Below are 25289 nucleotides of genomic sequence, written 5' to 3'. Positions count from 1 at the left end.
GTTTTGCAGGGCAATGGGGGTTAAGTGACTTGCCCAGGGTCACACAGCTAGTAAGTGTCAAATGACTGAGGCCAGATTTGAACTCAGGTCCTCCTGAATCCAGGGCCAGTGCTCTGTCTGCTATGCCACCTAGCTGCCCCCTGCTGGCTTTTAGGAATTTTGGGTTGTGTTTGGGGTGGAGAGAACCTTGGTCTGTTACTAGGCCAAGAGAGGCAACCTGTCAGGAGAGACCTGGGACTTATTGTCTGGTTACCATGGGTGGGTCACTTGGTCTACTTGAGCCTCAGTTCTTTTGTCTGTAAAATGGGGAAGTAATATTCATAGTTCCCACCTCCTAAGAGGGTTGTTATGAGAGTTAAATGAGATAAGATCTGAAAAGTAATTTGTAAATCTTAAAGTGCTAAATGAATGTTTCTATGGATATTAATGATGATGACAGTGAGGAAGATGAGGAGGAGACACTTGGAGGCAGGAGGACCTGGAGATGGTGTAACTGGGCAAATCACATCATCAGTTTCCCTATCTGCAAAATGGAGGCTAAAAGGACACCTGCAGCACTTAACCTTCTAGGGCCACGGTGGCTATCCAGCCCCAGTGAGATGAGATAGAGAAAGTACTTTGCAAACTTTGAAGTTCTGGATGCTATTAGTTACGACTGCCATGCCAGTGACACCTCTAGAAATGCTAGCTATCGTTATGATTGCTGTTGGTGAGGCATTTTTAGGCACCTCCCGTGTGCCGGGAGCCTGGAGCTGCTGCAGCTGCCTATTCCTTGCCTGCCCTCCTAGCTGACATGTGATGGCTGTGCTTGAGGGAGCCAGCTTGTGTTGGAGCAGGGCCTGCCTCCGGGCGGCCCTTTCCCTCCCCCCCAGAAACAATCGGGAATTCTCCGGGTGCACTGGGAACAAGAAGCCTGAAGTGAGGAAAGGAATAGCAAAGAGGGAGAGCACTTGGACTGGGTTGCCAGCCGGAGGCTGAGGCTCTGGTGAACAGCGGGGGTGTCAGCATCCTTGATGAGCAGCCCTGATAATGAGCCCACCCTGGCGATGCCTTAATTGCAGAGAAATGCATTTCTCTCTGTACTCTCCTTCCCTCCCCTTCCATTTTAGGCACCAACATGTCTGTCCGTCCATGCAGCTTCTCCTTTCTCCCCTCCCTTTTCTTATCTGTATCCGGAGGGGTCTGTGCGGGATGAGGTGGGACAGAACGACAAGAGGAGGGAGGGAGGGAGGGAGGGAATGAAGGAAATGAAGGAGGGAAGAGAGAAAGAGGGAGGGAGAAGGGAGGGAGGGAGAGAGAGAGCCAGAAGGATAGAGAGACAGAGAGAGAGGAGAGAGGTCACACACTCGTTCATGTGCATTTGCTTTGCTTTGAGGCAGGAAGTGGACACAGCAAGTGCTAGAGAAAGCCTGGCTGTTAGAAAAGACACCAGTGAAGTAAAACAAGTCCTTCCAGTTCCCCTGATCAGTCTCACAAACACTAAACTGAAAGAAAAAGGCCTTGGGGAGCCTGGAATGACAGTCTCAGAGTGAAAGAGCTGGAGGGAACTTGGAGACCATGCAGCTCAGTCCCCTCCTTTTAGGAATAAGGAGAAGCCATTATCTTGGAGGTGGAGTGACCAGTAGGGCACATGATGGCAGAGAGCAACACAGCCACTCTGGAACCCTGGTCTCCTAACTCCAAACCCAGTGACCTTTCCCCAGGTTGGAAAGGTCAGAGCAGTGGGCTTTGAGCCCGCTAGGGTCAGAAGGTCACTGGGCAGAAATCTAGGCTTTGGACTGTTTTCAGTCTGCTGTGGGACCTGGCCAGGGCTTGTTGTCTCTCAGGGTCTCAGCCCAGCTCACCCCCACCCCTCCAAATGTAGAGGTAGGCTAATGTGTGGCCAGTGCAGTCTCCAGGAGCCTGGCTCTCTGAGCAGTCACAGGTGCCCAAGGAGTGCTGTGACGGGCACCTGCATTGCATGCCTGGCAGCTTTCTTGGTTACCTTTACTTTTGTCTTTCTCGTACACTGCACTCTTGTGTTCCAACCCTCTCAGGTACCATCTTTGTCATTGCCAGTGTCTACCCTTGGCTGGGGTGGGGGGATCAGCTGAATGTTGCTTCCTTCCTCCAGATTGTTTTTCATCCCCTACAAACATAGAGCCATAGAGCATCAGAACCCAAAGGGACCCTTTGAAATCATATACAGGCAGTGTGGAATGAAGGAGTCGAGAGACATAGGCTTGGCTCCTGTTCCTCCACTTATTATTTGTGTGACCTTGGGAAAGTCACACCTTCTCGGGGGCCTCACTTGCTTTGTCCATAAAATACAGAGGCCGAGCTAGATGACTTCCAATATCCCTTCCAGTTTTTTTGTTTTTTTGTTTTTAGTGAGGCAATTGGGGTTAAGTGACTTGCCCAGGGTCACACAGCTAGTAAGTGTTAAGTGTCTGAGGCCAGATTTGAACTCAGGTACTCCTGACTCCAGGGCCGGTGCTCTATCCACTGCGCCACCTAGCTGCCCCACTTCCAGTTTTAAAGACCTCTGATTCTGTCATCAAGTCAGTCCCCTTATTTTATAAACAAGGAAACAGAGTCCTGGAGAGGCTAAGTTATTTGTCCAAGGAGGCACAAATAGCAGAAGTATGATGGAGCACTGAAGATAGTGGGATGGTATAGTCAGGGTAGGAGGCTTAGCTATTGATGCCAAGGGGTAGGCCCTACAGGGAGCCTGTGAGAAAGATGGGGGAAGGGAAGGTCCAGTGGTATTCCCAGCCCGAATCAGAATTCATCAGTGGCTGCCACTCTCTGGGCCACCAGGAGCTTCTCAAAAGGCCTTTGTTCCTTTTGATAGAAACTCATGAGCCCAGTGGGTCCAGAAGCCTGGCCTGCTATTGTGAGCCGTCCATTGTCTCGGGGTTCTTGACGAGGGCTGCTTGTTTGAGTCTAGGAAGCAGGAAGCCTGACCACTGGTAGGGGGAGGGTGGAGAGGGGTTACTTCTTCCCCTCTGGGGCCCTTCTCCCCCTTTTTAAGACAACTACTCAAATGTCTGCCCCAGGCACACCTTGCTTGCCAAGCCTCTGTCCAGCCCCGATGAGCTATGGTTTGGCAGTAGGTTAGTGTACAGGGCCTGGAGTGGGCAATGGGTCCTTCACAGGAAGAGAGCCAGACTTTCTGCAAGATCTGACGTCCAAGTGGTCACTTCCACTGAAAAAACTGAGCCTTCCCCTCTCTTCTCTCCTCCAGCTCCCTAGAGTCTAGAGAGAATGAGACAGGGGAAGCCTACCCAGAGTGAGGATGATGATGAGCCTTGAGGTGGTGGAGTTGGGGGTGGGTGGGTAAGGTTTTGTTTTTTCCAGCCAAAGAGTTTCTTACACTAAGTGTTTGCTGGAGTGCGTGGTTGAACTACAAGCTGCCCCAGACCCTGACTCTTTCTGGAGAGAAGTAGAGAATGGGAGTTTTCACATTTACAAAGTTGGGTTTTCATTTTTGTTTGTTTGGGGAGCTCAGTAACCTGTCAAATAGTGGTCCCACTTGCCCCTCAGTAACCTGTCAAATAGTATTCCTCTCTATGCCCTCTCTTTCTCTCTGCTTTTCTCTTCTCTTCCCCCTTCCTTTCCTACTCCCCCTCAGTTTTTTATATTCAATTTCCCCTTTCCCTATTAGTAAACTGCTGAATCCTCTCTCTCCCCTTTTCTTCCTCATCTCTGTCCTCCCTCCCTCTTTTCCCTCTGTCTTTTGCTTCTGAGCCTCTACCCCCCACCTAATAACGTGCAGAATAGTGATCCTCACTGCACTCTGAACTCCTGTTTCTGTCCACTCTCCCCCTCTATTCCCCCCTCAGCTCATCTCCTCTTTCTCCCCTTTCTCTCAGTAACATGCAGAATAGTGATGCTTTGATTCTCCATCTCTGCCCTCCCCCCTTCTCCTCAGTAACCACTGAATAGTGATCTTTGTCCTCTCCTGTCCCTTAGTCCACCATCTATTCTTGCCTCTTCCCCTGCCCTTTCCATTGCACTTCAAGAATTGTTCCCCTCCTCAAGATTCCCCTCCCTTGCATCCCCATGATAGGCTTTCTGAGTTGCTGGCCTGTGGTCCTGCCTAGATAGATCAGGTCTCTGTATCTGTCTCTCCACTCCATCTGCTTGTGTCCAAGGGCATCAGCAATGTGTATATCCAGTGTTTGTAGTTTATGAAATTCTTTCAAGTTGTCCTTCTATATTTGGCTCAGAGCAGCAGGGGAGAAGCCAACCCGCCATTATTGAGTGAATACTCTCTATTTTTAGCTGCCTTGTGTGTTTCCTTTTGGAGAAATGGACTCTTTGAGCCTTCTGTGATCCCGCCCCCCCCTTCGCCCCATCCCAAAGTAGAAAGCTAGTGGCTTTGTGTCCTTCCGGGTGGGTCGTTTTGGGCAGGCTTCGATTATTCCTATATATATCCAAGTAAGCCAGAGTGAAACTCTCGAGTCAGGCATTTCAGTCCACACTTGGAGCTTCTCAGTGTGCTGTGTGGCATTGTTTGTACTTAAGTAATACTCGAGGAACATTAGGTTAGACTTATGTCACCAAAGGTGTTGGATACTTATGGCAAGGAGAAGTTTGAGAAGCACCTGCCCCTGGCAGAGCTCTGTGCTGGCCGTCCCTTTCTCTGCATCTTGAGGCTGCCTGGCTCTCAGGGGCTCCTGACCATGAATAGTTTTGTCACACTTGCTTCTTCTTTTCAGACCTGCAGTTCCCTTGGCTTGGGCGGGGGTGTGGTGACTAATTTGGGTACACATGAGAGGGTTTGAGCTTTGTAGGTTAGGTTTCCTGCTTATGGGGTTTGTTGGGTTTTTTTGTTTTTGTTTTTTGAGGCAATTGGGATTAAGTGACTTGCTCAGGGTCACACAGCTAGTAAATGTCAAGTGTTTGAGGCTGGATTTGAACTCAGGTCCTCCTGACTCCAGGGCCAGTGCTCTATCCACTGTGCCACCTAGTTACCTTGGTTTCCTGCCTTTTAGTGCCCAGAACTTTCTGTTGGGGCTGCCAGTAGGTGCTTTGGAGTCTGGCTCATTTCAGAGACAGGTTGCTAGGCTGTGCACATCAGAGAGAGTAATGGGAATGCCACTCAGAACTCACCCAGGGCCTCTTCTGTAAGGCAGCACAGTGTATTGAAAGGAATATTCATCTGGGGAGTCAAGGGCCTGACTCTCATGTGGACTAGCTATGGGGACTCTAGGCAAGTGGTTTCCTTGCTCTTTGCCTCAGTTTCCCCATCTGTAAAATGCAGGGATCGTGCTCAATGACCCTTGATTTAGCTGGTCGCAAAGTGGATAGAGCACAAGGCCTAGAGTCAGGAAGACCTGAGTTCAAACCTGTTCTCAGCCACTTCCTAGCTGCGTGACCCTGGGCAAGTCACTTGACCTCTGTCGGCCTCAGTTTCCTCAACTCTAAAATGGGGATAATAACAGTCCCTGCCTCGCAAGGTTGTGATGAGGACCAAATGAGCTATTTGTAAAATCTTAGCACAGTGCCAGACATGCAGTAGGCTCTATATAAATCCTTATTTAGCCCTTCTCCTACTGCTCCTCTGAAATTCTGTGTGACGGACTTGGTAAAGGTCAGACAGCTCCCACAGAACCCTGCCTGGTTGTGTGTAGTGGCCCTTAAACCAGTGCTTCTGCAGGTGAGGCTTGTGTTGATTTCTCATCATTGGCCTCATGGAGAGGAAGTCTGGAGGTTGGGGGGTGGCATGGGGTCGGGAATGGAGACTCCTAAAGCAGAGGAGGCCTAAGGTGAAATAGAGGGAAAGAAGAGTTGCCTATGATGTGGGGAAAGAGGGGAATGAAGGAGACACAAAGAATTGCCCCACTCAGAGGGATGATCAGTTTGAGATGAAGACCACACTGACTGTTCTCTATTGGCATCACAAACCAAGCCAAAAAAGTGAGCAGGCCTTGGATGCTGAGAGAACTGGGGTGAGGGGTCCCCTGAGTCATACGGGGACTGCTTCTCTCTGAGTCCCCCCAGCCAGAGAACTGTCCAGAGCCTCCGGAGAACAGAGGCCAAGGATGGCAGGCCTGGCTAGTTGCTGATGGGATGCTCAGTCTCTTGCTTTGTAAGGGGAGCTTGTTGGAGAACCCCCGTGGGGTTTTCTGACCTGCATTTTTCTGGGAAGGGGTTTGCTTGGTCCTCACTTTGCAACTGTACTTTTGAGCCATAAACTTTCAGCCTTGTTATTTTCTTTTTCTTGTCTACCCCCTGCCCCCCCCCCAACCAAGCGTTCCTGTCTGGAAGATTAGATACTAAATAGTTAAATGCCGGAGTGGAAAAAGACCTAGAACATAGAATACCAGAGCTGAGAGGGACCTAGAACAAAGAATACCAGAGCCGAGAGGGACCTTGAAAAACCTCTAGTATAAGGATTCTTCATCTTTTTTTGTGTCAACAGCACCCCCCCCCGTCTTTGGCAGTTGGGTGAAGCCTATGGACCCCTTCTCAGAATAACTTTTACAAATTCATAATTGAAGGAAATGCTAAATTTCATTTAGAGGTTAGTGAAAATAAAGATGTAACTTTTTTCCTTATTTAAATTCACGGATTTCCACCTCCCTTGCCTCCCTGCAACAGAAACCTGCCCACAGGCTCTAAGTTAAGAGCACCTGTTCTAGTGCAACTAACTCCCTTAATTTATAGATTAGGAAACTGAGGCTTAAATCTCAGTTCATCTTAGTCCCAAAGAACATAAAGAAACTGACCACCGAGCCATTTAGAAACTACCTAATCCTAGATGGGAGGGTGTACCCCACCCAGCCCCTCCATCATTCATCCCTGCTGGTGGACAGATCTATCTTATTATACTAGCTCTCAGAATCCTCTTAGGGCCTTCCCCAAACTCGCAGAGTTCACATGTGGCTTTGCTCTGCCCAGGGAATTTCTGTATGAGAAGTAGTAATTCCCCTTTCCTTTAGTAACCTGAATCTTTTCTTTTAAAAGCCCCTTCTCATCACCAGCTTGTATGAAGACTCTTTCTCAGACACGTGAGCCGAGGGTTGTTTTGCAGGTGGAATCTGGGCCAGTGGACACCTTTCATAGTGAACATGTCCTACCTTTCTAAGTGACCTTGAGTGTTTGAATCTTCTCTACTATCTTGGCTCTTATGGGCCCTGCAGGAAATAAGGGAGAGTTTAAACCAACAGTTGGTTTTATTGTGCCACAAGTTTGTTATACTCTAGCAAGGCAAGAGTTTGTTGCTCAGACACTGAGTTGTTTTGGGCCTACAGCCAACCTGACCACCACCTTCCTCAGTGCCTTAGACAGCCCCCCTCATTTCTGTGGGGCTCGACCTTGGCTGAGATGGGGAAAAAAGAGGCCAGATGGAATTAACCCAACTGTGTCTGTGGCCATAAGCCCTGGCTCCCAGGCCCTCCTCGAACTGAGAGTGATTGGTGGCCTTGGCTGCCGATGGGGTGGTTTTCATCACTAAACACTTGGCCTTGTCCCTGCCCCAGGGCCAAGCTCTCAACTGGAGACTTCCTGGCCCCCCTAACCTGTCTCTTCCCACCATCTCTTCTCTCCCCACAGCAACCCCAAGACCTCGTCCTTACTTAAATTGTGTTTCTCTGCCCTTGTCATTGAAGGGTGAGCACTTGCCCCTTAATCTGTCAATAGTGGCATAAAGACTGGCTTTGGAGCCAGGAAGACCTGGGGTTCGGTCCTGCTTCAGATAGGTCACGTAACTTCTCTCTGCCTCAGTTTGTTCAACTGTAAAAGGAGGGGGGTGGACAAAATGGCTTTTAAGGTCCCTTTTGGCTCTAAATATGTGATCTTCTTGGGTGTTTACTGCGTGCCAGGCACAGTCTGCAGAGACAAATAGGAAATCACCTTTGACCGCAAGGGGCTCACATGTTTGGAGTGGCTGCCCAGGAGATGTAGGAAGGAGCACTGGCCATGGAGGCAGGAGGCCTGGGTTCTAATTTTGGCCCTAACAACAACAACAACAACAACAACAACAATAATAATAATGACAGTAACAATAGCAATGATAGCTTACATTTGTAAAGCACGTTAAACTTTGCAAACCACTTTATATACCAAAGCAGTGTGACTGGGAACAAATCTTCTCACTGTTGAGTCTGAGCCTTATTTCTTCATCCTTGAAATGGGGAACATGTCATTTACACAGTGCATTTCACATAGGTGTAGCAAAGAACAGTTTTTTCTGTAAACCTTAAAGCACCATAGATGTATATATTAGTATAGTTATTTTTGTTCATTTCTTTGAGCCCTCCTTCTTCCCCATGAATGCTATAGCTGATGATGACTGACCTCTCTTTCTTTCTTCCTCCATCTCCCTCCCTCTCTTTTCTCTCTCTTGTCTCTTTTCTCTTCCTCCTGCCTCTTTCTTTCCTTCTCTTCACCATTATCCCCTTTCCTATTTATAGGCCAATCTCTGCTTTGTGGATATTGACAACCATTTCATTGAACTGCCTGAGGACCTGCCTCAGTTTCCCAACAAGCTAGAGTTTGTCCAGGAGATCTCTGAGATTCTCATGGCCTTTGGAATTCCCCCAGAGGGGAACCTGCACTGCAGTGAGAGCGCCTCCAAACTGAAGAGCCTTCGGGCCTGTGATATTGCCTCAGACAAACGGAATGGGAACATTGCCAGCTCCCCACTGCACACCTATGAACTCCTCAAGGAGAACGAGACCATTGCCAGGCTGCAGGCCCTGGTCCAAAGGACTGGGGTGAGCTTGGAAAAGGTGAGCCCAGTACCAGTGGGATAGGTGGGTGGGGGTGCAGTGCCAAAGGCCTGGCTTGTTCCTGTGTTGTTGCCATGATAGGGGTGAAGGGGGTACCCAGCCCTGCTTTTTATAGTCTTTTCAATTGTCCAAAATCTCTCATGTCTCCCTCTTTCTTCCTTGCATTGGAAAAAATAAACCTTTGTAATAAATATGCATCATCAAGCAAAATAAAGCATTGGCCTTGTCCAAACAAATATACACCACCTTCTGCACCTTAAGTCCATCCGCTTCCTGCCAGGAGGTGGGTCTCATGCTTCATCATCAGCCTTCTGTCCATATGGTGGGTCATTTCACTGATCAGAGTTTTCAAGTCTTTGAGTATATTTCATCTTTAAAATGTTGTTGATTATATAAATTGTCCTCCTGGTTCTGCTCTCTTCCCTCCTGCATCAATTCCTCGTCTTTCAGGGTTTCTCTGAAATTGTCTCTCCCATCAATTTTTTGGGGGGTGGGGCAATGAGGGTTAAGTGGCTTGCCCAGGGTCACACAGCTAGTAAGTGTGAAGTATCTGAGGCTGGATCTGAACTCAGGTCCTCCTGAATCCAGGGCCAGTGCTTTATCTACTGCACCACCTAGCTGCCCCCTTTAAAGTCTTTTGGGGGGGGCAGGGCAATGAGGGTTAAGTGACTTGCCCGGGGTCACACAGCTAGTATCAAGTGTCTGAGGCTGGATTTGAACTCAGGTTCTCCTGAATCCGGGGCTGGTGCTTTATCCACTGCGCCATCTAGCTGCCCTACCCCATTTTTTATAGATGAGGAAACTAAGGCCCAGGCAAGTTAAGTGACTTGCCCAAGAATATACCGAGATTCATTAGCAAGGATTTGAAACCCAGATCCCTGACTAAAATCCAGGGCTCTTTTCTCTAAATAATACAGAGCTTGAGTGCCTTCCAGCAACTTGGAGTAGAAGAGAACTTCCCTTTTTTTTCCTCCCACCTTTGGAATGAGTGAGCCATTAGGTGAGAATGGCTGAACTGGACAGACTACTTGTTGCTAAAGGCTCCGCACTTGGTCACCACATCACCCCTGCTCTGTTTTCTCCTTCTGCTAACAAGTCCTGGTTTACTGGGCTCATTTTGGGTGTGCTCAGTACAGCTACTGACCTCTTGATTCTGCTCAGTAGTCATGAAGAGAGTCTCTTCTCATTTGGGGAAGGAGAGAAAAAAAGGAATTCTTTTTCTAACTGTTGTTTCTTTTCCACAGCTGGACATGCATGAAGAGAGCAGCAGCAATAAAGATCTCAAAGTTCAGTGTGAAGAAGAGGAGCTCAGAGTTTACCAGTTGAACATCCAGATTCGAGAAGTCTTTGCCAACCGCTTCACCCAGATGTTTGCTGACTACGAAGTGTTTGTCATCCAGCCCAGCCAGGACAAGGAGTCTTGGTTCACCAATAGGGAACAGATGCAGAACTTTGATAAGGTGAGTGTAAAAGGCTGCAGTAGGTGTCATGGTGGCCCCTCTGAGAATGGCGGTCCAGTAGAGCCTGCCAAATGAGGGAGTTGGCTGCAGCTTGAGGGAACTCTAAGGTAGACCATTGGTGTTAGTGGTACTTTTAAAGTATCTGTGCTCTGGAAGCCAGCATTCATGGCCTTACTGATATATTGGTTAAACCTTAAAATCTTGTCCATTGAAACATTAGTTGGCATGGGCAATTCCAACCCATCAATCAATCCAATCCAATGCAATAAATGTCTATTAAGTGCCTAGCCTACAACATGCCAGGCACTGTGCTCAGAGCTGCTAAGCTACTATTAATAAAAACAAAGACAGTCCCACCCTCACTTAGCTTACAATCTAATTTTTTATTGTTTAGTATTTTATTATTTTCCAGTTACATATAAGGATAATTTTCAGCATTTGTTTTCATAGGATTTTTAGTTCCAAATTTTTCTCCCACCCTCCTTTCCCTCCCTCCTCCTCAAGAGAGAAAGCAATCTAATATAGGTTATAAATGTGCAATCACATTAAACGTATTCCTGCCCTAGTCATATTTTGAAAGAAGAATCAGAGCACAAGGGAAAAAACTCAAAAAAGAAGGGGGAAAAAACAGCCCCAAAATAGAAACAGTATGTAGAAACAGTTCAATCTGCATTCATAAACCAAAGTTCTTTTTTCTGGATGTTGAGAACATTTTCTATCATGAAGTTCTTTGAAATTGTTTTGCATTGCTAAAAAGAGCCAAGTCTATCACCATTGTTCATCACACAATGTTGCTGTTACTGTGTACAATGTTCTCCTGGTTCTGCTCCTCTCAGTCAGTTAGCTTACAATCTAAACGGGGAGACAACACACACAAAGTCAGGAAAGCCAGGGTGGGCTGCTAAGGGGTGCCTCGAATGGGGGTATCTTGTTCCATGGCCTTGAAGCGAGGCAGGGCAGCAGATGCAAAGTGGAGTCACTGAGCATTTATTAAACACCTACCATGTACCAGTCGCTTAGCTAGGTTCTGGGAATGCAAGGACAGAGAACGAACCAATCTCTATTGACAACGAGCATATATATTGATGAGGGAGATGACAAGTACATGTAACCTCTCTGTCTTTCTGTCTCTGTCTCTGTCTCTGTCTCTCTCTCTCTAGATATAGACATGTGTATAGATATAGCATAAATATAAAGTTAATCTATACACATGTGTATATATACACATGGACATGCACATATAAATATACAAAGTAGTTAAATACAAGGTAGTTGGCAAGGAGGACTCTGCTAATTGGGGGCATAACCAAAGGCTTTGTGCAGAAGAGTCTGCCTCACTTGCACCTTAAGGGCAGCAGGGACTTTATGAGGCAGGTGGGAAGTTTATTCCATCCGCCATGGATGACCAACAAGAAAGTCTAGAGATATGAGATAGACAAGCTTAACAGAGGAGTTTATATGTTATACTGGAGGTATCAGGAAGTCTCTGGGAATGGTTGAGTTGGGGAGTCACATAGATCTTCCGACAACAGTGTGTAGGGTGGCCTGGAGCAGGGAAGACTTGAAACTGGGAGATCATCCATCGTGAGGACATGGTAAGGGTCTGAACTGACATGGGAGCTGTGTGGCCTCCTTCTGTCTTTCCTGTTGGGAGGTTCAGTTTCCTCCTGGCTCATCTGGCCAACCAGGCCCACCATGCCTAAAAGCTCTGTTTCTCTGGTAACAGATGTGTAAGTAGGCAGGAGCTCTCAGTTGTTCTAAAGGTCAGGGACGTGTGATGAAGAATGTGTTTTTGTTGGATACAGACACCAAAAGGAGCAAATCTGTTCTCTGATGGGCAGCTGGGTTGTCCAATGAAATCCTAGCTCGCCAGTCCTCATGGGTGAAATGACCTGGTATATGTTGCTGTTGCTGCTCATGGCTAAAGCGCTGTCTCTGTCTCTCTCTTCCCCGTCTCGTTTCCCTTTTCTATGGGTCCCAAAGGCTTCTTTTTTATCAGACCAACCTGAGCCCTACCTGCCCTTCCTCTCAAGATTCCTGGAAACCCAGATGTTCGCATCCTTTGTTGACAATAAGATCATGTGCCATGATGATGATGACAAAGACCCTATTCTGAGGGTGTTTGATGCTCGAGTGGACAAGATCAGGTTACTGAACGTGAGGACGCCAACTCTGAGAACCTCCATGTACCAGAAGTGCACCACTGTGGATGAAGCAGGTGAGAGGTTCCCACTGGAGATGGTGCGCTACCCAGCTCAGCCCTCCTCTTCTTCCTCTCCCTGACTGTAACAGGCCAGTGAGTCGAGGCTGTGCCCGGCAGCCCGAGGCCAGCTCAACTGCTACGTCTGCGGGTGCCTTAGTTGAAATTGGTGTCTGTTTCCTGAGAGGACTCTCGGCCTCCTTGTCACTTCCCCTTTGTGCATTTCTCTAGTGCTTTCTTCAACCTTCAGCTCCTCTTCCAAGCCTTTCATGAGATGACAGATGTCAGCTAAGCCCTGAGGACATTTAACCTTGGTGACCTTACTGTTTTTGAGGCAGACCCAGTAACATCTTGGAAAGATGTCAGCGTGCAGTTTCCCATGATGCACTGAGGCTGGCTCATTGGCAGCTCGGCTGCCTTGGTCTATCTGGTAGACCGTGTTCAGTGATCAAAAACACCTGGCTAATATCCCATTGAATCTGAGCATCCGGGTCATGGGTACAAATCCAGAAGGGCCTTTGAGGTCATCCAGTCTGGCAGAGACAGAAACCAAGGCCCAGAGAGGCTGTGACTTGTTCCAGGTCATACTGTCAGTGACAGAGCCGGGCTTTGAACCCACATCCCTTAGCTTGGGCTGAAATGTTGACAAACCAAACCATTTCCCAGACCATTTGAAAGAAGTAGTTACAGGCCATGGAGACGGGTCTGGTTGTGGCATTTAGGATATGAAGGTATCTGGATTGGTATCTGTGCTGCTGGGGATGAACAGTGGCACAGCCTGGCTATTGTCCGTGGGGTGGCACTTGATACCCACCTTAGATACCCAAGCTTTGGAGTCATGATCTCTGGCCAGTGGGAACAGCTGGGCCACACTCTACCACATGTGCACAGTAGGCTTTGCTGGCTTAGAAAAGAGCACTGCTCCCCTGAAGACACTTGATAGCTATGTGACCCTAGGCAAGTCATTAACCTCTCTGGGCCTCAATTTACTAACCTACAAAATGATAGGGATAGACCCTTCCCCAATATATATACCCACTCCCCACCATGTAATCATACACATACTTACCTATGACCAGACATACACCAGGCACATATACAGTGCACCTCCATATGCACACCCCATACCCTCCAAATATGTCTCTTACAAATATTCCGCTGTACGTGTAACCCCCCCCACATACATACCTACCCACACATAGACATATACACATATACCTGATTGACATCTAAATTTGACACTAGGAAGAGGTGGCTCAGTTAGAGTAGTCAGGGAATCTTATACTCTGGTGTGACTTTTCTTTTTGGGAGCGCCTTGCCTATGATGAGGGGAGTTAGTATGTTTAGCTTCACATAGGCCTAAAGTTGCTGTTTTGCACTTTTTGAGATTGGCCAGACATTCAGAAGGGCCTCACCCATTTGTTGTTGTCTTGCTGGCATCCCCTGCAGAGAAAGCGATTGAGCTGAGGCTGGCAAAAATTGACCACACTGCTATTCACCCCCACTTACTGGACATGAAGATCGGGCAGGGGAAGTATGAGCCAGGATTCTTCCCCAAACTGCAGGCCGATGTGCTTTCAACTGGGCCAGCCAGCAACAAGTGAGTAATCCTGGAGGCTCTCCATGCCAGGCATGCTGGAAATCAAGGTTGCATATGCTGGGGAGGGTTGGAGTAGGTGATCAGGGGCCTGGTCCCGTGGCACCATGACTGAATTCCCCGAAGGTCTCTAAGTTAGGTAAACTGAAGATAAGGAAGACCCTGATTGTTCACTTGGTAGGGCAAAGAAACAGTGCTAGTGCAGGGTCAGTGAATTTTAAGCCTTTGATTTCAATATAACTGGTTTCCTTTGTAATACTATGTATCTCATCATATGCATGTGACAAAATTATTCCAAGAAGGGATCTGTGCACTTTAGCCAGATTGCCAAAGGTGCCTGTGACCCCCAAATCTGAAGAACAGTCCTTCCGGAGTGGCTACCATCCCTGTCCTAGCCCTTTAGTTTAGCCAAAGACTTCAGGCCCCTGATGAACTCCAGAACGAGATGAAATGGAGCGTAGACTCCTTGGCAGAATGCCATGTTCTGCTTGCAGTGCTTCTGGCAGTGGGTCGTGCCATTTGTCCCAGTGGTTGGAAATGGAGAAGGGCTGGGGGAGAGTCTGCAGGGCTCCACATGATCTAGACCCTCTGTCCAGAGCAATGATCAAGGGAGTTGGTGTCTGCCTTCCCTGGTTCAGTCCTTGGTCCCCGGCCACTCTTCTCTCAGAGCAGTGATGTCCTTCACAGATGTACATGGTTCTGCTCTCCCCTCCCTTCAGTGAAGGAGATAACTCTCCTTGTTTCTGCCAGGTGGACCAAGAGGAACGCGCCTGCCCAGTGGAGGCGGAAGGATAGACAGAAGCAGCACACCGAGCACCTGCGCCTGGACAATGACCAGAGGGAGGTGAGAGGTGCCCGGGGTGGGTGTGGGGGTTGGGGGGGGCGGCTGCCAGTGGCACCGGGGTCTGCAGAGAACTTTACTTATGGTAACCTAGGCAGGCATGTAAGGAGAGAAAGAGAGGCTGGGAAGCGAGAGGACTCAACCCAGATGTTTGTTGCTAATAAGCAGTGGAGTTGGAACCAAAGTCTCTTCAAGGTGGAGTCGAGTCCCACTCATCCCTGTTGTTTAAGCAGATAAACCCGTAGTGATGAGAGCTGTTAGAAACAATGTGGAGAATGGCTGCCATACAGAGACACTTCTCTCCATCTACCCAGTGTCCTTGATGTGTCGGAGTCTTTGATACTCTATGAAAATCCTCTGGAAAGGACCGCCTGCTTCCAGTTTTATATTCAAGCTAAAACTTAGGAAGAATTTATCAAACAGGAAAGGAAAGCAAATAGAAATTTCATCTTGTGGTGCTTATTCACAAGTCAATATTATAATTTATTATTAGTCAAACAACATCAAAATGTTATCGTATTATTAATATCATTACTTAGTACCATTATTATTTATATATATCTATTATTAATAGACTAAGGAGCTCCAAAATGGAGGAAAAGTTACACAAACACAGAGATTGAAACAATAATAGTCTCATGAGAAGAAACTAAATTCTATTTTATCATATCCACACACTTATAAATGTTAGTATCTTCTGATACCTTATAATGTAGCTACAATTTGCAACTTACAATTTGTTTTACCAGCTTATAAATTTAGAGGGCTAGTAAGTTTCTAGTTAAGCTTTATACAATCTATTGCCTAATTTCAGGCTCTCTATCAGTAGGAGACCCTGATATTTTGTGCCCACCTACTAGCACACCCTGACATGGTCATCTGGCATTTGCAGAAGACTTGGAGTGTGGGGGCCCCACTATCTTCTGAGATGCCCCATTGCCCCATTCCATTTTGGGCAGCTCCAACTGTTAGCAGGTTTTTCTGTACATCAAACCTCGGTTGACCTCTTTGCCACTTGTTCCTGGTTTTGTTCTTTAGTTTTGTTTTTGTTTTTTTGGAGGGGCAATGAGGGTTAAGTGACTTGCCCAGGGTCACACAGCTAGTAACTGTCAAGTGTCTGAGTCTGGATTTGAACTCCGGTCCTCCTGACTCCAGGGCCAGTGCTTTATCTACTGCGCCACCTAGCTGCCCCCTGGTTTTGTTCTTTAGGACCAAGCAGAACATACCTAATCCCTCTTCCAAGTGTCAGAAAGCTGTCGTGCTTCCCTTTCTGCCTCCTCCAAGGATCTTCTTCCCCAGGCCTTACATCTCCATGCCTCTCCTCCAGTCTCCTTATGGCATGACCTTGAGACCCTTCATCATCTTAATCACCCTGCTCTGGATACTCTTCAGTTTGTTCATGGAGCCCAACATATAATACTCAAAATGTGGTCTGAACAGGACCAAGGCCAGAGACATAGTCACTTACCTCTCTGCTCCCGGATACCACGTGTCTTTTAAAGCAGCCCGAGATTGCGTTAGCTTTCTCGCTTGACATTCATCTTGTGAGGCAGCTCAATGTGGTGGATGTTCTAAGCCAAGGCTTCTTAAACCTTTTCTGCTCACGACCCCTTTTTGCCTGAGAAATTTTTACACGACCCTGGGTATATAGGTATATAAAATAGGTTTACATAACCTTTTACCATTGCCAAATTTTCCATGACTCCCACATTGTTATGTGACCCCATGTGGGGTTGCTGCCCACAGTTCAAGAGGCTTTGTTCTAGACAAGTTCTTTGGGAGTCATGAAGACCTGAGTTCTCATCTCTATCACCTAAACTGTTCGTTATCCTTGATGGCTTTATGCACCTGTACATTTAGTAAGCATTCTATGACTTTATCTAAGATAGACCTTGATAGAAATGTTAAGCAGTGCAGGGTCAGGTATGGATCCCTGTATCCCTCCATTAGAGACCCCCTTCCAGGTTGACAGCAAACAGTGAATGAATGATTCCTCTTCAGGTTTGTCTGGCCATTTAACCAGTTTTGAATGAACTTAACTAAGCTGTATCCCCTCAAAACAACATGAGAGATATTTTTAAATACTTTGCTTAACTCTGGGCAAACTCTATCAACATTTCCTAGAAACTGTTGTGATAACACTCAAAATATGAAATGAGCTTAATCTGTCATGACCTATCTTTTTTTTTTTAAAGCTTTATTGATGCTTCTGTTTTATTGTTGTTGGGTTTTTTGGGGGTTTTTTGTTTGTTTTTGTGGGGCAATGAGGGTTAAGTGACTTGCTCAGAGTCAGACAGCTAGCAAGTGTCAACTGTCTGAGGCCAGATTTGAACTCAGGTCCTCCTGAATCCAGAGCTGGTGCTTTATCCACTGCACCACCTAGCTGTCCCCAATGCTTCTGTTTTAACATCAAAGCCCTAATTCCCTTATCCAGTGAGCTTTAATTTTGAAAAAAAAAATAGAACAAAAAAAAGTTATGTAAAGCCAGCCAGTGCCTCAGCGATGTGTGACTGTAGCCACAATGTTCTCCTCCCATCTTTCCCCAACTCTCCAATGAGAGGATCAACATGTTTCATATCTCTTCTCTAGGGCCCAGCTGGGTCATTATAATTGCATGATATTTAGTTTCACTTTATCACTCTTCTCATTTACATTATTGCAGTCATTGTGTACATTGCTCTCTGGGTTCTGATGACTTCCTTTTGCATCAGTTCATATGATTCTTCCCATTATATTCTTGCACCCCCAGTGTCTTTGGCCATTCCATGGTTATCTTTTTTTTTTTTTTTTTTTTTTTAGTGAGGCAATTGGGGTTAAGTGACTTGCCCAGGGTCACACAGCTAGTAAGTGTTAAGTCTCTGAGGCCGCATTTGAACTCAGGTACTCCTGACTCCAGGGCTGGTGCTCTATCCACTGCGCCACCTAGCTGCCCCACATGTGGTCTATTCTTGATGAAGTCATTTGTGAAAATCAGTAATTTGACTAGATGCTAACTTCTCCTGAGAGGCATTGTGGTGTAGTGGATAGAGAGCAAGCCTATCTCTAAAGGTTCAGATCCCACCTCTGACACTTACTGGCTTTGCAACCCTTGGGAAACTTATTCCCCCCCCCCCCAACTGCTCTAGGCGACTCTCTCTGTGACTGTCAGTTACAGAAAAGGTGAAAACTTGAATTGGTGGAGGGCTTTCCTCATTAGGAGGGAGAGGGACTATACTCACCTTCACTGGTAGTTCCTTCATCTGAAGATATAGGGACTATATCAGTGCAACTGCATGTCCTTCCTTTTCCTGTTAACCATTACCTAATGTTTCCTTTCAGTTGCTCTGGAATATGATGGAACCAGTTTGAATTCTCACCATTTTTTTTTTTTTTTGGTGAAAGAATCTGGGCACCCTGCCTATATTTCATGACCCAGTTAACATCTAAGTATTGCAGTTGGAGTTTTAGACTTAATCATCCCTTCTTCCATTGGTGAGCAGTTCTTCCTAAGAATAGGTCTTTTTCTGTGCCAGGGCTTTTCTCCTCCCACCCTCATCTTTTTTTGGGGGCAGTGCTTTTGGCTTCTTTGATGGTCACTTCCAAGCCATGTGACAGGATCCTGGCTCGGGAAACAGTCCTCTGCAGATAATTCAATTCAGTACAGATCGATCTTGGTCTGAAGCTTGTATGTAGTAGGGAAAACTCTGTTTTAGAAGAAAGAATGAGGAAGGAACACTGCTTTGGGCAAATTGTACTTTGGGGAAGAAAGAAAGGATTGGAAACATTTATAGCATAGTGTTACATTCCATCAAGATGGTTTTTGTTAGTCTGGTTAAAAGAAAAATGTAATTGATACTAGGTATTTTCTCAGCTTGGAGGCAGCGAGGTGGTGCAGTGAATAGAGCACCAGCCCTGGAGCCAGGAGGACCTGGGTTCAAATCTGACCTCAGACACTTGACAGTTATTAGCTGTGTGACCTTGGACAAGTCACTTAACCCCAATTGCCTCACCAAAAACCAAAACAAAACAAAAAAATGAATTCATAAATATATATGTGTGTGTGTGTGTATACACACACACACACACACACACACACACACACACACACACCTCTCAGTATGTATTTTTTAGGATAGAGGATCTACACTTCTGATTTCATAGGCGTGGGGAATTCCTAATATGCAAACTCCCACCAATGTCAAGGTACAACTGGTTTGTAATTTAGTCTTGGGGGAATGGAAACAAGCATTTGTTAAGTACCTACTATGTGCTAGGCCCTCTGCTGAGTGCTTTACAAATTACTTGATCAGAGCATTAATTGGGTCACTGAGAGATTACTCAATCAGTATGTGACTGAATCAGGCCTTAAACTCCTGTCTTCCTGACTCCAACCCCTACCATCACGCCAGTTGTTGTTGATATGACAATAAATAAAAAGAAAAATTTGTAAAGCCTTGGATCCCATATTTCTTGGTGACTGAATAAGACCAGACTGCTCTTGAGGTGTGCAGAGAGACCTGGCCAATCAGCCAGGAGGTCTTGGGTTCCAGTCTCAGACTTGCTGTTTGCTTGCTGTGTGACTTGGGGTGGGGGATAGGGCAGAGTTGTCTTTTAATTTCTCTGTGCCTGTTTCCTCATCTATCAAGGGGAAGAGAACTGGACTGGATTACTGACAAAGGTCTCTTCGTGAAAAAAAATTTTGTAATTTTGTCAAGATAGTTGAAGATAAAATTCTGAAAGTTCTGACAGTCAGCCAGCTAACTATGTGCTATTGGACAAGTCAGTCTCTGGGTTTCAGTTTTCTTTTTTGTGGCATGGGGAGAGGGTTCCAGACATGCATTCAGGAAAACATTTGTTCCAAGCTATGTGATCCTGGACACGTTGGTTAACCTCCTGCAGTCTTTGTTTCTTTTCTTTTCTTTTCTTTTCTTTTCTTTTCTTTTCTTTTCTTTTCTCTTCTCTTCTCTTCTCTTCTCTTCTCTTCTCTTCTCTTCTCTTCTCTTCTCTTCTCTTCTCTTCTCTTCTCTTCTCTTCTCTTCTCTTCTCTTCTCTTCTCTTCTCTTCTCTTCTCTTCTCTTCTTTTCGAGGCAATTGGGGTTGTGACATTGCCCAGGGTCACACAGCTAGTAAATGTCAAGTGTCTGAGGCCAGATTTGAACCCATGTCCTCCTGAATCCAGGGCTGGTGCTCTATCTACTCAGTCTTTGTTTCTTTATTGGTAAAAACACAGGATTGTTGTGAGAATCAAATGAGATGATAAATGTAAGCACTATAAAGATGTTAGCTGTTGTTATCATAACACCAAGGATTTGGGCTAGATCATCTTCCTTTTGTTTGTTTGTTATCATTTTTATAATTTGTTTCCTTGCTTCTTCTCCCTCTCCTGTGGCCTTGAATAAGTTGCTTCTCTTTGGGGGCTTCAGTTTCCTCACTGATAAATGTGGGAGATGTGTATGTCCCCTCAAGGTTTCTTTCTATAGTTAGTCTTTATGATTCTGAGTCAAAGATGGCTCCAGAGTGTGTACCCACATGACCAGGAGGATGGAACTGCTATTAAAGGTTCAGTTCTTAAGTGCAGACTAAAAAAAGTGTTTCATGGTATTAGCATGTTAAAGCAGCAGACACTGAAAAGTCAGCTGCCCTCCTGAGCCAGGCTCTTGGGGTCGGGGTCTCTCTCTCTCTCTCTCTCTGTCTCCCCCCCCCCCGCGCCCCGCCCCCCGTCACCCTGGGGCCTATTATTCTCCCACATGATTTGAGGGACCTCTGACCTTCCTGTTCATGACCCTGACTTGGTTAGAGGGGAGAGCAAGAGGCTGAACAGAGTCTGCCAGTACAAGGGCCTAGATTTTTTGCTCATGGGTTGCCAGGGGTCTGTACTGAAGGGTTGGAATAGAATGGAAGAAGTTGATAATCACCTTTAGAGGAAGCAGCTGAAACTTCTTGAGTTCATCTACCTGCTGTGACCAAGATTACTGCTTCAACCCCAGACCCTTCTCCTTCCTCCCCCCAGAACCTCTTCATTTCAGCCCCCCAGGGCCCACCTCCCCGCATTGTGACCCCAGGAATGAAGTGTCTGGGCTTTGGGGGGTAGAAGTGTGGAATTAATAGAAATGTTCCCAGTGGCACAGACAGATTCTGACAGGTGTGAGTTATTAGGCTGGTGCACAGCCTTGTCCTTTGTGAAATGATGGCATAGTGTTTTTACATCCTAGAAGGATTTCCTCTGATTTATCTACAGTGTCTGATTCCTCCTGGAAATTTGGGTTTTTTAAATGAATTATTCATCTCAGGACCCAGATCCTCCTGGCACTATAGGAGAGAGAGAGAGAATAGGGGGGGCATTGATTAAACCCCACTGTGCACAAAACACAGCTACCCTGGAGAGGTGTTTGGGGCTGGGTGAGAAAGAGCAGATTTAGAGAAGACTTAGCCACTGCCCATTTGAAACATAAAGCCTAATGGGGGATGAGATACAGATACAAATCGCTATTTACATACCACATCATGGTTCCCGGAGCTGGAAGGGGCCTCCCTCCAGTCCCACCCTCTCATTTGATAGTTAGAAGGTCTCAGGAGGTTGTGACATGCCCAAGGTCATGCATATAGTAAGCATCATAGATGGGCCTTGAACTCAGCACCTTTGATTCCAGGACTAGAGTTCTTTCCACTGGACCCCTTACCTCAGGAGTGTGTTAGGAGGGGCAGCACAAAGTTCTTTGTGGGATCCTGCTTGGGAAAGGTGTTGGCCAGCAGGGTCCGGAGGGATCGCTTCCTGGAGGTGGTGGCAGTGGAGTGGGGCTTTAACAGATTGGCTGTGAAAGGGGACAGAGGACATTCCATCCCGAGAAAAGATGCTGAGCCCTGGATGGGCACAGCTGGTACGAAGGGGCAGAGTCAGGCAGCTTGGCTGGAGTGTGGAGGAGTGAGTGGGTAGAAAGGAATTAGTAGGAGATAAGGCTGGTGGTGGCAGGGAACGATGGAGAACCTTGGCCACCAGGCCAGAGAACTTGAACTTGACTGAATAGGCCAGAGGAACGACTTGACCCTTGTACCCAGCCTGCCCCATCAGAGGACAGTGCTGGTGGATGGAGGTGGGAGGGGAGGGCAGCACTGGTGGCCGTGCCTGGGAGGGGCGAGGCTTCGGAGCCCTCTGCATCCTCTCGGTGGTGCATGGGGCTCAGCTGCTTCTCGGGCTGGCCTGGCACACTGACTTGTGTTGGCATCCTGGTTGAAATGCAGCCCTCTCTTCTGAGCCTCAGACCATTCCCTGTGTGATGATTTCAGGCCTCTGCAGTTCTCTAAATCACTGGGTGCAGAGGGCTAGAAAATTGGCTCAGCTCTCCCCGCCCCTCTGTGGCAGAGAAGGAGGTGTGAGAGCTCTCTTTTGACACAAAAGGGATGTTTTAAACCCTAGCCCAGCTTTCCTGCCCTTCCCCCTCACCCCCTTCCTTTGCTGGAGTCCTGGGGATTAGGCAATGCTGCCCTCTGCAGGTCACCGTTTGAACCAATGACAAGCTAAGAGGTCTCGTCCTGACTTTCCCTCTGTGTGTTGTGCCCCTGCAGAAGTACATCCAAGAAGCCAGGAATATGGGCAGCACCATCCGGCAGCCCAAGCTGTCCAACCTCTCGCCCTCGGTGATCGCGCAGACCAACTGGAAGTTTGTGGAGGGCTTACTGAAGGAGTGTCGCAATAAGGTATGCTGCAAGGTTGGGGGGTGTGTGTGCGTGTGCACGTGTATGAGCATGCATGCATGAGCATGCATGCATGTGCATGGAGGGGTTGGCAGCCAAGGGTTAGCTGTCTGCCATAGCTGCTCCTACTTGGAGTCTTCCAAGGTTGGCTTTGGGGTGAAGGATTTCATTTACACTATTGAAGTTCAATTCAAGCAACATGTATTAAGTGTCTACTGTGTGCCATGTCTTGTACAACATAAATGAGACACAGTTACTCCTGTACTCAAGGAGGGGATGGAACCCGAGTCTCTTGATCCATGTCTAATTTGATCATGATTCCATTTCACTGATTCAGTTCAGTCAAACACATGGCTCTGAAGCACCTGCTCTAGGCGAGGAGCTGTCCAGGTGCTCAGGATACAGAGATAGAATGAAAAGAAGTCCATGCCCTCAGGAATGCTGAGGGCAGGGAAGGGGGATATACAATAGCAGTCAATCAGCCACCATTCATTTAGTGCTCACATAAGTTAATACAAGATCATTTGAGGAGGAGGAAAGCACTAATGCTAGGATCGTGAGGAAAATGCTCTCCTGGCATCTAAATTGAGCCTGGAAGGAAATACAGGATTAGAAGAGGTGAGGAGGGACAGGTTCCCAGAGTGGGGAAAGGCCCATGAAAAGACCCCAGAGGGGGCAGGTTGGATGCTCATTTTGGAGAACAGCCATGGGTCACTTTGACTAGAACATGGATGCACGTGAATGCATGAATGTGAATGAAACCTGGCACTCCAGCTAGGCTGGAGCTGGACTGGGAGGGACTTTTAAGCACCAAGGGAAGAACACAGTCCCCATTGACTTCTCATCTTGGGCTGTTCTCACCCATGTCTTTCCATATATTTTCTTTCTTTCTTTCTTTCTTTCTTTCTTTCTTTCTTTCTTTCTTTCTTTCTTTCTTTCTTTCTTTCTTTCTTTCTTTCTCTCTCTCTTTCTTCCTTTCTTCCTTTCCTTTCTTCCTTTCTTCCTTTCTTTCTTTCCTCTCTCTCTCTCTTTCTTTCTTGATTTGCCCAGGGTCACACAGCTAGTAAGTGTCAAGTGTGTGAGGCTGGATTTGAACTCAGGTCCTCCTGAATCCAGGGCTGGTGCTCTATCCACTGCGCCACCTAGCTGCTCCCCCATACATTTTCCAAAGAAGGATCTATCCAATATATGGGAGACTTTTTTCTAGTTCTTTTCCTAGCTTGAGATGACACTGTATGGCCCCAGTCTGTCCATCCAATGTCTTTTACTTTTATTACATGACTATCTCCTCTCATTCATTCATCCATCCAAAAAGCATTTATTAAGCCCTTCTTTTCTAAGAACAGCAAGCATTTATTAAGTCTTTGCTGTTTTGATTTGCATATAGTATCTCCCCTCCCCCCCATTTCTGAAATGTGTGTGGAAATTGAGGGGATGCCCATCAATTGGGGAATGTCTGAACAAGTTGTGGTATATGAGTGTAATGGAATACTATTGTGCTGTGAGAAATGATGAGCAAATGGATTTCAGAAAAGCCTGGAAAGACTTAGATGAATTGATGCTGAGTGAAGTAGGCAGAACTAAGAGAACACTGTACAGAGTATCAACACCACCATGTGATGATCACCTGTGATAGACTTAACTCTTCTCAGCAATACAGTGATCCAAGACAGTGCCAAAAGATTTATGGTAGAAAACGCTTTCCACATTCAAAAAAAGAACTATGGAGTCTGAAAGCCAACTGAAGTATACAGTTTTCACTTTTGTGAAAACTTTGGTGGTGGTGTTTATTCTTTTTTTTTTTTTTTGGTGAGGCATTTGGGGTTAAGTGACTTGCCCAGGGTCACACAGCTAGTGTTAAATGTCTGAGGTCGGATTCGAACTCAGGTATTCCTGAATCCAGGGCCGGTGCTCTATCCACTGCACCATCTAGCTGCCCCTGTTTATTCTTTCTTGCATTTTTTTCCCTTTTGTTCTGATTCTTCTCTAACAACATTAATATGGAAATATGTTTTTTAAAAAAAAAAGATCACCAGCCAGTTGGTAGTCAAAGCAACATTGTAGTCCGGTGAGCTTAATGCCTGGCCCAGAGCCAATTTGAGCAAGACATCATGTGGAAATTACCCACCAACTTCTCTGCTCCCTCAGACTTTGGGGAAGCTCATTACATAGAAAATGTGCTTTGGGGATGTTATACAGATGTTATACTTTCCCGGTGCTTCCCTTTCCAGACACTGGGGTGCTCTAGGTCAGGGCCAGTTCTGTGCACCTTCAGTTCAGCTGGGATGTTGACTCTGATATTCTCTCTGTCACCTGCCTTATAGACCAAGAGGATGCTGGTGGAAAAGATGGGCCGAGAGGCAGTGGAGCTGGGGCACGGAGAAGTCAACATCACCGGCGTGGAGGAGAACACCTTAATTGCTAGCCTCTGTGACCTTCTGGAGCGGATCTGGAGCCACGGGCTGCAGGTCAAACAGGTAACAAAGCAGCCCCTTCTATCTGGGGAGGCTTCAAGTGACTGAGAGCTAGTAAGCAAGTGCTTTGGGAGTAGGGAAGACTATTACTGAGCAAGGAAGTGTGGTGAGGGAAGGCTATTACTGAGGTGGTGGTAGATGATCTGGGCTTTGAAGGGAAAGTAGGACTTTGCTGAGAGGTAACAGGAGGCAGTGGATTAATGGGTCAGCCTCCGAGTCAAATAGACCTGGATATAGGTCCCATGGCTGGCACACTCCAGCTGCATGACTGTTGGCGAGTAACTTAGCCTTCCACAGCTTATGCTCTGTATCTCCATGCCCCTGCT

The 25289-nt window shown here is 46.8% G+C and overlaps 1 protein-coding gene across 1 annotated transcript in view; it reads left to right on the top strand.

Annotated features, from left to right (window-relative positions):
• Positions 1-25289, top strand: part of DENND5A (DENN domain containing 5A) — a gene marked incomplete at its 5' end in the record, with an annotated part of 95482 nt that overhangs the window by 54840 nt on the left and 15353 nt on the right. The window contains 7 exons of the mRNA XM_043972252.1: positions 8403-8720; positions 9965-10180; positions 12164-12398; positions 13830-13980; positions 14728-14821; positions 22361-22492; positions 24814-24966. Coding sequence (XP_043828187.1) covers positions 8403-8720; positions 9965-10180; positions 12164-12398; positions 13830-13980; positions 14728-14821; positions 22361-22492; positions 24814-24966 — 1299 coding nt within the window. The remainder of the gene's footprint in view (positions 1-8402; positions 8721-9964; positions 10181-12163; positions 12399-13829; positions 13981-14727; positions 14822-22360; positions 22493-24813; positions 24967-25289) is intronic.

Source organism: Dromiciops gliroides, chromosome 6, assembly GCF_019393635.1.
Source record: "Dromiciops gliroides isolate mDroGli1 chromosome 6, mDroGli1.pri, whole genome shotgun sequence".
NCBI classification, from domain to species: domain Eukaryota; kingdom Metazoa; phylum Chordata; class Mammalia; order Microbiotheria; family Microbiotheriidae; genus Dromiciops; species Dromiciops gliroides.
The sequence above is the reverse complement of the archived record's forward strand: the minus strand, read 5'-3'. Positions and strand labels throughout refer to the sequence as shown.